A 13,449-nucleotide genomic window follows, 5' to 3' on the forward strand; every position below is an offset into this window, starting at 1 on the left:
TGTTGGCTCTAGACAACAGCTGGGAATAAATGCCTTCCTTTTCCTTTCTTTCAGGTCTGGTTTTCATGGAAGAAACTGTAAAGAAGTTCAGTATGTGCAAAGCTATCAGCTCCTGCACGCTAAGCCACATAAATGCTTGTGCTTTTTAGAGTTTTCCTCTGCTCCATATTCTGTGTAAAGGTTTAAACTTTAAGACACAAACCAGCCAAAAAAAAGACTTTCCTTGAGACAGAAACATTAGTGTTCCTCACTGTTCATGTATTTTCACATGATTTCAAATAGCAGAACCGCTGTCTTCATGTGTCCATCGGCACTTCTTCACAAATGAGGCAGTTTTAGAATTAGGGTCATTACTTAGAAGGATCTTTGACTTCCATAAAGCACCCTGGCTTGCCAAACATTTGATAATTGCAATAGAAGATTTGGAATTTGTTTGCTTCTCACCAGCAACATCTTGAAAGAAGCGCCAGCTTGAGAAGGAGAAATGTTAGGAGGCAACAATCATAACCAAGCAGCAGCAACTGGCTTGGGCATTGGATCCGGAACAGAAATTACTGGACTCTGGATTAACTAAGGGGATCAGATGATAACTAATACAAATATTCTGTCAGCAGATGTGTAAAAATGTGTATGATTTGTGGGGCCTGTTCCTCAGCCATGAGGGGCCCAGTTAACTTAGGAAGACTTTGAGGAGAGATCAGTGTTCTCTTGTATGAGAGAATCGCCAGAGGGCAAGGGTAGAAAATCTGAATAACACTCAAAAGAAGCCCTGGTATAAACTTCTTGAATGATAAAGTTGCCCTGCTGGATGTTCAGATGCTTATTGGGAGGTGGTTTACATCTTGGGGGGCTGAACAGCTCTCAGCTTAATGTATCTTAATATGTGCTGCCAGCTTTCTAAACAGGAACCTATTATATCGTATATAGAACCTTATATATTACTTCCATGGGACTTAATGGTACTGTGCGCAAAAGCGTATTGAAAGAAGTAAGCCAGTGAGGAAAAAAAATGCAGTTTTTGTTTCACATCGTCCAATATGACACAAATGTCAACATGACACTGAGACCAGTCATCGATGTGTAGCACTCCGGACTGAGACTTAGCGTAGAGTGTCGCTGCACTCCATCCACTATGGTAACTCTTTCTAGCAGATCAGCATCCATGGCCTCTGCTAGGGGATCTGCTCACTTGAGAGTTACTTCGGTTGTAACAGTGTCTTATAAACATTTTAGAAATACCACCCCACTTAAAGAAGGAAGAATGACCACAAAGATTTGTCCAAGGATCATCAAACAGTAAGTCTGTGGCAAAGCCATCTCTTGCAGCCTCTTCTGTGGCTTGATTCCTAGAGACGAACTGTGCAAAGTGACCCCTTGGGTGAAGCTTCACAGGATTTTATCGTGACTCTTTTACTGATACAATTGAAATGATTCAATCCACCCAACTTGGATGCAAGCAAGTAGAGAATTGAGCCATCCCAGCATAAAACTGTCCGCATTAAGCTAGTACTAGTATAATTATATTGGTTTCTTTTTAATGACATTTGTATCTAAAGAAAGAGGAAGCTAGTCTATTGAACTTAGGCCCGGCTGCACTGGAAATTGGTACAATTATGAATTTAAGATGTGGGTTTGGGGCTTTTCTTAAACTCTCGGTATTTGTACAGCTTATCATTTGCATAAGCCTAAAGTTAATAGACTAGTATTCTCCAAGTTTCTCTCTTACTAAGAACTAAACAAGCAGAATTGGGCTGAATGAAAAGGTCCATGGAATTATTATTCTTGAATGTAGGGGCAGGTTTTGCTTGGGACCTTAAACATGACTTCCTAGGACTCACTTTTCACTGTAGTTAATGCCTGCTACTCAATGGTATCAGCAAAGAAAAGATAGACACTTTATCAATTAGTTTATTTTGTCAGATGATAATACTTAGATTTTATTATTGGTCACAAATGTTCATGTGTTAATAGTCGATTTTGGTAATCTACTTAATTATCACATTCTCTTAAAATCTCCTATCCATGAAGTTTTGGAAGGGTTGTGGTCTGTTAGATGAGGATTTGTCCTGTTTTCACGTTTAGGTGGCCTACAAAACACTAAGGATCGTATGGACCATCTCTTAATGTTACCTGCTACTCATATTGCCAGCGGTAACAACAGTTACGAGGTAAGAACAGTTTAATATGTACATCTGTGTAGCTCTCATCATTCACGTTTCTGCTACTTCAGTAAATGCACTGGTAACGCCTTTCAGGAAGGTCAGTAGTTTTGGATTTATCTCAACAGTGCTCCTCACAGCGTTGTTTGCACCAGTCGATGTAAACAGCAGAGCAGATGTAAAGGGGTATTCCTTCTGTTCCATAGTCCTCCATAGATGATTCATACAATGCAAATGACTATAAAAAAGCAAGGAGAGAAGGGGCAACAAAGGGCAGGTGAGATGTGGCCCAGACTGCCAACTTTCTGCTAGCTCAGCCCGCCTCTGCACTGGGATGCCCAGGCTGGCACTTGGGGCGTCAATCCAGGAGCGCTGAGAACTGGAGGGGCTGCCCGGCCTGCTCCTTGTCACCCAGGAAGTTATGAAGAAAGCCAAGACCTTCCAATTATTGTTCTTACAGATAATTTACTCATTTCTGGAAAAAAAAAAAAACCCACCAAACACCCCAAACTGCCACAATAGGCAGCGCGTGCAGGCAGAACCGCGCATGCTGCCGCAGCAGCAGAAGGCAGCGCCCGTGTGCCAGCCAGCGCCCTGCGACGGCTGAAGCCGGGCAAGAGGAGTCGGAAAACGCGGGCTCGCCTCTCCGAGCCCCGCTGCGCCCCGACCCCCGCGCCTCAGTTTCCGCGTCTGTGAAATGGGGCGGCGCGGCCCGTCGGGGAGGTGCCGGGCGGGGGGGGGGGGCGGCGGCGCTGCCGGGGCGGCGCGGGAGCTACCGCGGTGCCGGCGCCCTGCGCCGTGCTCCCCCCGGGGCGGCGGGGGCCGGGCGCGGGGGGGGGCCTCGGGGGCGGGGGGGCCGCGGCAGCGGCGAGCGGGGCGGCAGCGGCCCGCGCTCCTCGCAGGCGGCGGCGCGGCGCCGAGCTGCCGCCTCGGAACTCTGCATCCCGCCGCCGCCCGGCTCCCTCCACTCACTTTTATATTTGCGCGCCCTTTCAATCCTCAGTGACGTGTCCCGCGCCGCGCCCAATCGCCGGAGCTCTCTGGTCAGGACAATGGAAGGGCCTCGGCCAATCGGCGCGGCGGCTGGCTTGGCGGCAGCCAATGGGGACGGGGCTGTGTTGAGAGTAATGTTACCAGCGCTGAGAGTGTGAGGAGGCTGCGTATCGATCCCGCTCTCACAGCCATTGCGGTGCACCGGGCTACACAGGGACCCAGGCAGCGCTGGGGCCGGGCGGGCGGCCGGGGTAGCGTCTCTGGGGCTCGGGGCCGAGCGAGGGCTGCGTGCCGACTCTGACACGGGTGAGTACGCGCCGGGGGCCGCCGGGCCGGCCGGGCGCGCTCGCCCGCCCGCCCGCTCCCTCGCAGCCGGGCGGCGAGCCGGCGCTGCCCGCCGTGCCGCCGCCGCTGCCTGGCCGCGGAGCGCGGGGCAGCACCGGCTTGGGCGCCGGCACACAAAGGCGAGCCGGGCTGTGCCCGGGAGAGCCTTCCCGGGCGGCGAGCCCCCCGGCCGGGGTGGGGCGGGGGCGCCGGGGGCGCGGGCGGCGGGCGACTTCGGGAGCGGGGCGGCGGGAGGGAGGGAGGGAGACGGGCGAGGAAGCCGCCCGGGCGGGGGACGAGCGGCCGGGAGTCGCCCGCCGTGGGGGGCGCGGGCCGCGCCGTGCCCCGCCGTAAGCCGCTTACGGTGCCTCGCCGTAGCCATCGCTGCGGCGGCGGGGCAGCCGGCGGGCACAGGCGCGGCGAGGCGGCGGGGGGTTCGGGCGGGCCGCGCCGCGCTGCCGGCCGCCGCCGGGGCGGCGAGGAGCGCGGGGGCAGCGGGGAGCGGGCCGGGGAGCCGCTGGCCCCGCGGCCGCCCGGCTGTAACATGGCTGACGGGAGCCGCGAGCGAGAAAACAAGGCGAGCGGCGGCGGAGCAGAGAGGCGCTCGGGCGGGCGGGGGCGCAGTTCGGGGGAACTTTTTTTCCAGCGGCCGCCGCTCGCCCGGGCGCGGGGCCCGCGGCCGAGGGGCCGTACAACTCGGCGGGGCGCGGGAGCGAGCGGGGGTCCCCGCTGGGGCTCTGCCCGCTCCACCGGGGCTCGGGCAGCCGCTGGAAGCGCGCCGGCCCCCCCACTCCCCCACCGCTCCCCCCGCACCCACCCGCCTCCCCCCGTCTCCCTCCCGCCCGCCCGCCCGCCCTCCCCCGGCTGCAATGGCTGAGCGTGTGCGCCAGGGTAGCGGGCGCGCTCACACAAAGGGAAGGGAAGGGAGGAAGGAGCCATGTTCTCTGCGCGGCGGCGGGCGCGGGCGACGCCAGCAGCGGCCATTCCGCGCCGCCCCGCCGCTGCTGCCGCCGCGCCCCCGCGGGCCGGGGGTCGCCGCCCGGCTTGGCCGCGGCCCCTCGGCGGGGGTCCCGCGGCCTGGCCTCCCCGCCCCGCCCGCCGGGCCGTGGGGGGTGTGGTGGCGGGGGCGGGGGGGCGGCTCGCTCTCCTCAGCGCACAAAATGGAAGGAGCCTCGGCGGCGGGTGACCTCCTCCGCCAGGAGCCTGCGCCATGGCGGCCGCTCCCGCCGCCGCCGCTGCGGCGGCGCAGGCCGCGCGGGCGGGCAGGCCGCGCCGCGCCTCGCCTCGCCTCGCTCGCCGGCCAGGCCTCATGGCGGCGGGGAGTGGGGGAGGCCTGGGGACGGCGCGCCCCGCCGCGGGGGGACGGAGGCGGCGGCCGGGAGGGCGCTTTGTCCCGGGGCCGCGAGCGGCGGCCGGGACCGGGGGTCGCCGCCTGCGGGAAGCCGCAGCCCCGGTGGCCGGCTCCAGGGCATGTGCTTGCCGCCCGCTGGCTGCGAGCCCTCGCGTGAACACAAAATAGAACTTCCACAGCTTTCCCCTAATAACGGGACTCTTTTTTTTTCTCTTCCCTCCCCACCCCCAGCAGGTCTCTTAGGGGACTTCTGAAGTTTTCCTTTGCCCCCCTCGCAGGGGAAACGTCCAAAATGGCGGGAAGGAGGCTTTTAAACGCCAGCTCATGGTCGCAGTGCTGCGGTCGCAGTGCCTAATCCTTCCCACAGTCACTCCATGCCTCTGAACCACCCCTGCCCTGTCCCCCCCGGCCGTCACCACCTTCCCCCCACAGCCAGCGTGAAGTGCCCCAGCCACTAGCCGAGCCCTGGGTGCCGGCTGGCTCTGGAAATGTCTCCATGGCAGGCAGGAGCGGCTCCTGGTTCTTCAGCCCTCTTGTTTACTTGATAGAAACTTCAAACCGGACGTGTTTAGTCACAGAGCAGAAATCTGTTTCTGTCTATCCGCCAAACCGATAGGAAATACTGCTGCTGTGGCAATACGGGCAGGCGGTGCGTGCGCTTCTTTTTTTTTACTTTTTTTTTTTCCTTTTAATTCCTGCTGAAGAGCAGAGTTTGTCAGGGTGCAAGTGGCTTTTTCCAGGGAGCTATGAAGAAATACTCTGAATGTCTGTCTTGGGTGTGAAAGTTCCAGGAAGGTGTTTTTCATTCCCTCTCAGTCCCTGAAAGAGTCAGATAGTCCTCACGCTGAGCACAGCTCTGCTAGTCATATGTAAATGTCATACTTTTTGCGTCCCTGGCTTGGTTATAACATGTTTAACTGAGTGCGATGTTTCATTCCTGTATTTCTAGGTATACATACAAAGAGAGAGTAGATTTTTGCAGTGCACTTAAAGGAGAGTGATAATATATGGCATACAAAAATAATTTAAAAAAATACATATCTTTTGCAAATGAGCACCCAAGGCCTACAGGGGAGGAGGATAGAAATACGACCTTTAGGGAAAAAAAAATCAGTAACCCGTAAAGCCAGCTGAGACAGGATACTCTGGTACTTTCTCCCTTCTTTCAATATAATTTATTCCTTCCAAGCATAGTATTGATACACCAGCAGTAATCAAGAAGTGCAGTCTCCGCTGCAGTGATGCTAGTACTTCCTTTCAGATTGCTTGGAAGGGACGTGTTTGTTCGCAGGAGATCAGAACTGCACGTTTTGAAGGCCCTTTGAGGTTTCAGGTTGCTTGCGTCCAGGTCACCTTAAACAGCAGTGGCAGAAATCTTCAGTAAATTTTCTAGAAGTGAAACTTCTTCCTGTTGTATGATTGCAGAATGCTGCTCTGACAGGTCTTGTTTGGCATGATCCTTACTTCCCACATTGGTTTGTAAAAAGTAAAAGTTTTAAAGATGTCTTTTTTGTTTTGTTACAGAAAATCATCAAAAATGGGCAAAGGCGATCCTAAGAAGCCGAGAGGTAAAATGTCTTCATATGCCTTCTTTGTGCAAACCTGCCGGGAGGAGCACAAGAAGAAACATCCAGATGCTTCAGTGAACTTTTCAGAGTTCTCAAAAAAATGCTCAGAACGATGGAAGGTAGGAATAACCACTTAAAAAAACCACAAAACCTTAAACGATTGCTTTATGTGAAATACTATTTGAGACTGTAAATTATTTCTTTAAAAGTTCAGGTTTTAGGTAAGTATGAAGTGCAGTTTTAAGATTAGCAGCATTGTTCTTGCCTTACCTTTAGCTCCCCCAACTGAAATTTTGGAATGCACTTGAATTTTAAAAGACCGTTTTGATCCTTATGGGTCCCTTCCAACTTGAGATACTCTGTGATTCTATGATTCTAATTGCCTTCCAGACTATGTCTTCTAAGGAGAAAGGGAAGTTTGAAGATATGGCAAAGGCTGACAAGCTTCGTTATGAAAAAGAAATGAAAAACTATGTACCACCTAAGGGGGAAACAAAAAAGAAGTTCAAGGATCCAAATGCACCGAAGAGGCCTCCGTAAGTAGATTTCTAGTTAGTTTATCTTGTTCGGGACCATCACACTGGAGTGTATCTATAAAATTATCATTTTATCCAGGTTTAGGAACTTCAGAAACACAAGACTACATGATTTTCCTGACCAGTGGTGTAAAGATAGGGTGAAATTTTAGTTAAGAATTACAGGTTTGTGGTTTCAGGTTGGCCCTCTATCTAAATTGGAATAACATCAGCCTTTAAAAGTGGATGCAAAAATCGGTGACATGCAGTTCTGACTCAAGTTTCCAATTTCTTTTAAGAGGGTAATTCTAGTGTAAAATGGCAGTAAAATATTTCAGGCCCTGCCCTCCCCACCTGTTGGCTTGAGCAGAATTTTTGACTGGCAGTCCATTTAAAATTAAGAGGCTTTTGCACAGACCAGGTTAGAGGGATGATCATGCACAAAAAACAGCTTGGAGAATTAAAACTTCAGGCACTACGTAAAGACTGCTGACTTCAGGTTCACCTTATACTAGACACTAGTGCTTTGTAGCAGTACATTTTTGTGTGTGTTTTAAATGGAGCTAACGCTGAAAGGAACAGGAAAGTTCCTGTACAAGTTAATGTTCTTATTTGGGCTGATGCTGTCATCTGGAAATCCTAATTCTCATAACAAATATTGCAGCTTCTCTGCCTTTAGCAGTTCTGACGTAACATTTGCTCCCCTGGTATCATTCACTCATTCTCCTTTTTTAAGATTTTTTCTGCATATAGTATATAAAATTTGCCCTTCTGAGGGTCCTGCCAAAAATGGGACCAGATGTGCAGCATTACTTAAGAGACAAGGGTGCGTTGAGTTTTCAAAGTTTATTCAGTTCTAATACCTTCCATTGTAATTAACCTTTGTCTCACTTTTAAGAGTGTTTTGGAAAAGCACCTAAGAAACAGTAACAAAGGTCACAAAACTTTCTTTTATAGTAAAGTCTAAAATTAAAATAATCTTATCTTTTTTTTTTTTTTTCCCTCTTTCCTTTCTTCTTTCTTTCTTTCCTCTCTGTAGTTCGGCTTTTTTCTTGTTTTGCTCCGAATTTCGTCCAAAAATCAAAGGGGAACATCCTGGTCTGTCCATTGGGGATGTCGCAAAGAAACTGGGGGAGATGTGGAACAACACTGCTGCAGATGATAAACAGCCTTATGAAAAAAAGGCTGCTAAGCTGAAGGAGAAGTATGAAAAGGTAACATTGACATTTATGGAGATGGTTTGGGGAGGTCAAGCCTCAGTTTAGACATTTTTTTCCTTCTTGTGTACTCTGATAACCTGATGTTGCAAATTATCATGACATTTATCATTAGCACATTATATTTGTTGGAAAATATCATGTAAAGGAGCATACAGTTTATTACTATAACACTAAATTACCGTCCTTCGTGTTGAACTGTTTGCATTCATCTGTAGTTCAGGACCATCAATGATCGTTTAATAGATACCATGGTGTCTGTGTTGTTACTAAAACAACAGGTCACAGCAGTATCTGAGTTAAGTTGGTAGTATTAAGTTAACACCAGTAAAGAATAAAATGGTTTTCCCTGGTTTTGGAGGTGTTTGGTATTGATGAACATCCCTGAACATTAGGATAATTTTTAGTTTATTCTTGGGATAATGTGAGAACACTAATGAGATGCTAGTTTTAGACATGTGTTTTTCCTGTACCTAGTTTGTGTCCATCTCCTTTCTAGTAATTAATATAGTTAATAATACATATGAAGCAGCATGTCATACAATTTCTTGAATTATTAAAGCTAAATCCCATCATTGTTATTGGAGCTGTAGAAATGTGTGGCGCACACAGGGTAGCGCTACATGTGGTTTTATTTCCAGAGGCAGATGCCCATCCCAATATGAAGAAACCAAGGGAAGAGGGGATGCATGTTAGCATCCCCTGATGATGCTTTACAGTGGGTCAGCAACCACCTATAGCTAATGTATACCATGTACATTCATTTGTGTGCCGTGACCTTCCTCTGGGTATTTCTCCTGCTGGCAAACAAAACCACTTAAAAATTGTAGCATCATAGCGAGCAAGGTGGCCTCTTTGAGTCCTAATTATGTGCTGGAGAGGAACTGCAGGTCTAGAAGCTTTCCCATATTGTCCTTCCTGTGCAACTTAAACTCTTCAGTGTGGTATTTATTTGTACGTACAGCCAAGGCAACTCTTAAGAGACTTTTTAAATGGTAGAATTATTAATCTTTATTCCCAGGTATTTTAATCTTCACTAATATTGTCTTTACTTCTTACACTTACAAATGGGGTTTTAAGGTGCAGTAGTCTCAGTATTTCACTGCTTGGCCTTCGATTCGGTGGCTATTGTATCTTCTGAAAATTTCATGCTAAGTTTTAAGAAAGTCTCAGGGAACTGTAAGATTAGTGGTGTAATGTTTACTGGATGGAGAGCATTTGAAGATTTGGACCATCTGCGTAAAGGTGTTGACGTTTCTCTGTAGCTGGTGTGTTGAAGTCCTGTAGATCAATTCTGTTACATAATTGTTTTTATTATTTTGGCACAAAGTCGGGAAGTCTAACCGTTTTTCTGGCTTGGTCTTCCAGCTGCAGTTTTGACTTCCCTATAACAGGAACTGAATTTTGTGCATTACAAACCACTAGAATAAATTTATTGCATGCAGAAGGTGGCACTGTCTACCCTTTAATCAAGTTCTTATACCTTTTATTTTGTAAACTTCAGTTAGGCAGAATTCTATATAATTGCTCTTCGCTGAGGCGTAACATTGCAAATATTAGGCCGTGTCATTCTAATGTGTTTTGGATGGCTAATCACAATTTTGTGCCTCAAACAAGGATTTTCCTGTGCATTTCTTTAGGCAGCATAGAAGGTAGGGCTAGAAGGGGACCTTAAGAGGTCTCCCTACTTCGTTTCCTTACGGGATAGTGGGCTCAGCTGTGCTTTTACCATCCGAAGCAGCAGCTTTTCCAACCTGTTCCCAGACGCCTAACAGCGGAGTTTCCTCAACAGCCGTAAGCAGCGTGTCCCAGCGTGCCAGTATCATTTCTGTGTTAGAGGGTTCCCCTTTCTTTTGGGCCTCAGCTCACCTTGTAACTGAAGCTACAGCTCCCGGTCCTACCCCACTGGATGTGGAGAAGGGGCAGACACCTGGGTGGCTCTGGTTTCACAAGTACCATTTGGAAGTTGCTCAGAGCTCTTGGCTGGTTAAATCTTTGAGAGATTCTTCCTGCTTTTCTCCTCCAAGGATATTGCTGCATACCGGGCCAAAGGGAAGGTTGATGCAGGCAAAAAAGTAGTTGCCAAGGCTGAGAAGAGCAAGAAGAAGAAGGAGGAGGAGGAAGATGAGGATGAAGACGAAGAGGATGAAGATGATGAAGAAGAGGAAGAGGAGGAGGATGAAGATGATGATGATGATGAATAAGTCTCTTTTAGAGCAATTTCTTTCTTGTCTATAAAGCATTTAACCCCCCTGTACACAACTCACTCCTTTTAAAGAAAAAAAATTGAAATGTAAGGCTGTGTAAGATTTGTTTTTAAACTGTACAGTGTCTCTTTTTTTGTATAGTTAACACACTACCGAATGTGTCTTTAGATAGCCCTGTCCTTAGTGGTATTTCAATGGCCACTAACCTTGCCTGGTACAGTGTGGGGGTTGTAAATTGGCATGGGAGTTTTAAAGCAGGTTCTTGTTGGTGCACAGCACAAATTAGTTATATACGGGGATGTAGTTCATTTTTCATCTTCAGTTGTCTCTGATGCATCATAAAAATAATTGTTGTTCTGTTAACTGAATACCACTCTGTAATTGCAAAAAGGAAAAAAAAAAGTTGCAGCTGTTTTGTTGACATTCTGAATGCTTCTAAGTAAATACAATTTTTTTATTAGTATTGTTGTCCTTTTAATAGGTGCCCTTGAAAAATCATACTTTTTCTTTTCTCTCTCTCTCTCTTTTTTTTTTTTTTTTTTTTTTTTGAGGGGAACTCATCTTTTGCTTTATTGAATGCCCGTTTGGGATCACGGGAATATTACAGTTTTCATCTTTCATATAACCAGCTGATAAACAAAGCTTTGATCTGCATACCCTGCATAATCATGATAGGGTAAGAAAAGAAATATATAGGCATATGATGAAAGAATATTCTTCCGTAACTGGAAACAAAACAAAAAAATTCAATCTCAACAAACTGATATTTGTTCAGATTTTTGTGAAATGTAATATTCTATTGAGTTGCATGAGTTTACCAGTCTTGGAGAGTTGAGAAGTATAGAGTTCAATTTTACAGAAATTAAATACTTTGGGGCGGGGCGGGGAGGGAGGGAATGTTAAATTTTGTCCTAGAAGGACCCATAGGAAGAGTGTATGTCCATCCGGTGTAGAGAAATTTACATGTGTGACTCCGTTACCATGTAATGGAAGTTGTATTTGTAAATCTCTGAACACTTGCGAGCGATGAGCGTACCTAAAATGTGTAAAGTTAAAAGCATGAAATTACCATATTATTTTTTGGTGACAGGTCTGGTGATGGCCACGGGCTTTATACCATGAAACTCTCCTGGTAGCAAATGGCCCACGAGAAATGATTTTTCTTTCTAAGATTTCTATAAATGGTACCATTATTATTTGTTAAATCTATGTAAATTCATATTTGTATTCTTGAAATTCTAGTTTTAGCCCTTTAAACAAAGTTGTATATTGTCTCAAATTGAAAATGAGATAAGATGTATTTTTCCTGTTAGGTTTTATACCGCACTCTTGATGTTTGCCCATTTTTAAGTTAAATATAGCTGTATGGAAAAGTACATTTTATTAAATTTTGCATTAAAAAGTGAAATGTTTATGGTATACCAACAATGTCTAATTTGGTCAAATATAGTTCTCTTCCAAAACCAAAGCTAAGGGTTTTTTTGCATATTTAGTAAAACTTCAAGTGCTGGCAACTGTAACTATTTTCACATATACCTGCTTACCAGTTTGGGGGACAATTTGGCAATTTTGTGGTTACAAAATTATGGTTCTCTTAAGTGCCAGTGTTTAAAAAAAAAATAGCATTCTTGTAATTTTACACGCTTTTGTGATGGAGTATTGTTTTGTTATACAATTTTGACTTTCAGATTCTTATTTCAATTTGCATTTATGTATAACTTCAGGAGAAATATTGAACATCTGAATCCTGGATGATACTAATAAACTAATAATTGCAGAGGTTTTAAATACTTAGTTAAATGGCTCACTTAATATCCTAAGGGGTTTTTTTTTTGTGTGTGTTGGTGTTTTTAGAGATGTACATACCTGCTTTCTGTTTCAAACAGAAGAACGATGCTGTTCACAAGGTCACGATACAGAAAGTGTAGGACAGATAGATTTTACTTTTTTTCTTCTTAAACTGGATATTACCCATTCAAATGCTCATAACCGATTACAAATAAATTTTCTGTGCTGAAGGCCTTTTTTGTTTCCCCAGGTCATCAGAGGAAAGTAGACACATTTCTTGTTCTTGGAACAAACATACTTAATGAGATCCCTATAATCTTGTGCCTTTGTTCTCGGTGCTTGATGTTGACAGAAGTAACCTAGAGGATTCGGCTGATCTTAAAAGATGAGTAGCAAGCGCTTACCCAGCAGCCAGGCATGGCGTTTGCCTTTATCTTTGGGTTAGCACATTGATAACAAACAGAGCGTGCTCAAGGCTGAAGAGGGTAGGTAATATAATAATTATAAATGCTACTTTCTGAGAAAAACAACCTGCGGTACTACTCTGCAGAGGCTGATGGTGGTTGGGAGGTGTACCAAAGCCTCCAGAGCTCTCCAGGATGGCCATGGTTTTCTTGTGAGCAGTTGGTACGTGCCTGTGATGAACTGAGCTTGGACACGTATATGGGACCGAAGTCTTCACTTGTGTCTTCTAGAAAACTTTCGGAACAATGAAACCACTATTTGTGGAGGGGAATACCATAGTTAGGCAGATTAATTCTCCTTTTAAAATAAAATAAGAGCTTTTGAGAGTTGTTGCTGGAAAGGACCTGCCTCTTCCCCAGCTGTGGTCCCCTGCGAGCTCCAGCAGTTAAATAATCCTCGTGGTCGAAACTCGGCCTGATTCTCGGCACTGAGGTCAGACGTGACTACTACAAGATTACTTGATCTGAAGTCAGTTATTGCTGACACTTTTGCTTGAATCTGCCTCCCCGTGATCTTTGGAAGTTGGTGCTTGCTGAGGGATAATGAGCAGTGAAATTGCAACCGTTTAGGCAGTGGTTCCCTACAGGGGAACTGGACAGCACTGGCGTCGCTGTCAAAACGAAAAGCATTTCCTAAGGGCTTTAACTTTCAAATAAATACTTGATGTAGAGGGAGAAGAGGCTTTTCCTGTTCTAAACAAAAAAAATGGGAATTGCTTTGGAGAGAACTTTAATATTAATAAGCAGTAGTTACGGTATCTTGAATGCTAAATGGTTGTTTATCTCAGTTGGTCCTGAAAGGAGCTGCATTGTGGCCACCTGCTTTCTAGGTTTGCTCTGTAATTTTTAACTTAGTTAAACTA

At 46.7% G+C, this 13,449-nt stretch overlaps 1 protein-coding gene across 3 annotated transcripts; it reads left to right on the forward strand.

Annotated features, from left to right (window-relative positions):
* Positions 1-3,256: 3,256 nt before the first annotated feature.
* On the forward strand, positions 3,257-12,122 carry HMGB1 (high mobility group box 1). Of its 3 annotated transcripts, none has more exons than XM_075139812.1 (5): positions 3,257-3,458; positions 6,352-6,514; positions 6,786-6,931; positions 7,950-8,124; positions 10,155-12,122. In XM_075139812.1, the coding sequence occupies exons 2-5, from the start codon at positions 6,365-6,367 to the stop codon at positions 10,329-10,331; spliced, it is 648 nt and encodes a 215-aa protein (XP_074995913.1). In that variant the 5' UTR covers positions 3,257-3,458; positions 6,352-6,364; the 3' UTR covers positions 10,332-12,122. The 3 variants fall into 3 exon arrangements, with proteins under 3 accessions (XP_074995913.1, XP_074995915.1, XP_074995914.1); XM_075139814.1 differs by lacking the exon at positions 10,155-12,122 and adding an exon at positions 8,769-10,145; XM_075139813.1 differs by lacking the exon at positions 3,257-3,458 and adding an exon at positions 4,892-5,476.
* Positions 12,123-13,449: the final 1,327 nt, after the last annotated feature.

The sequence above is a fragment of the Calonectris borealis genome, chromosome 1, assembly GCF_964195595.1.
Source record: "Calonectris borealis chromosome 1, bCalBor7.hap1.2, whole genome shotgun sequence".
In the NCBI taxonomy this organism is placed as follows: domain Eukaryota; kingdom Metazoa; phylum Chordata; class Aves; order Procellariiformes; family Procellariidae; genus Calonectris; species Calonectris borealis.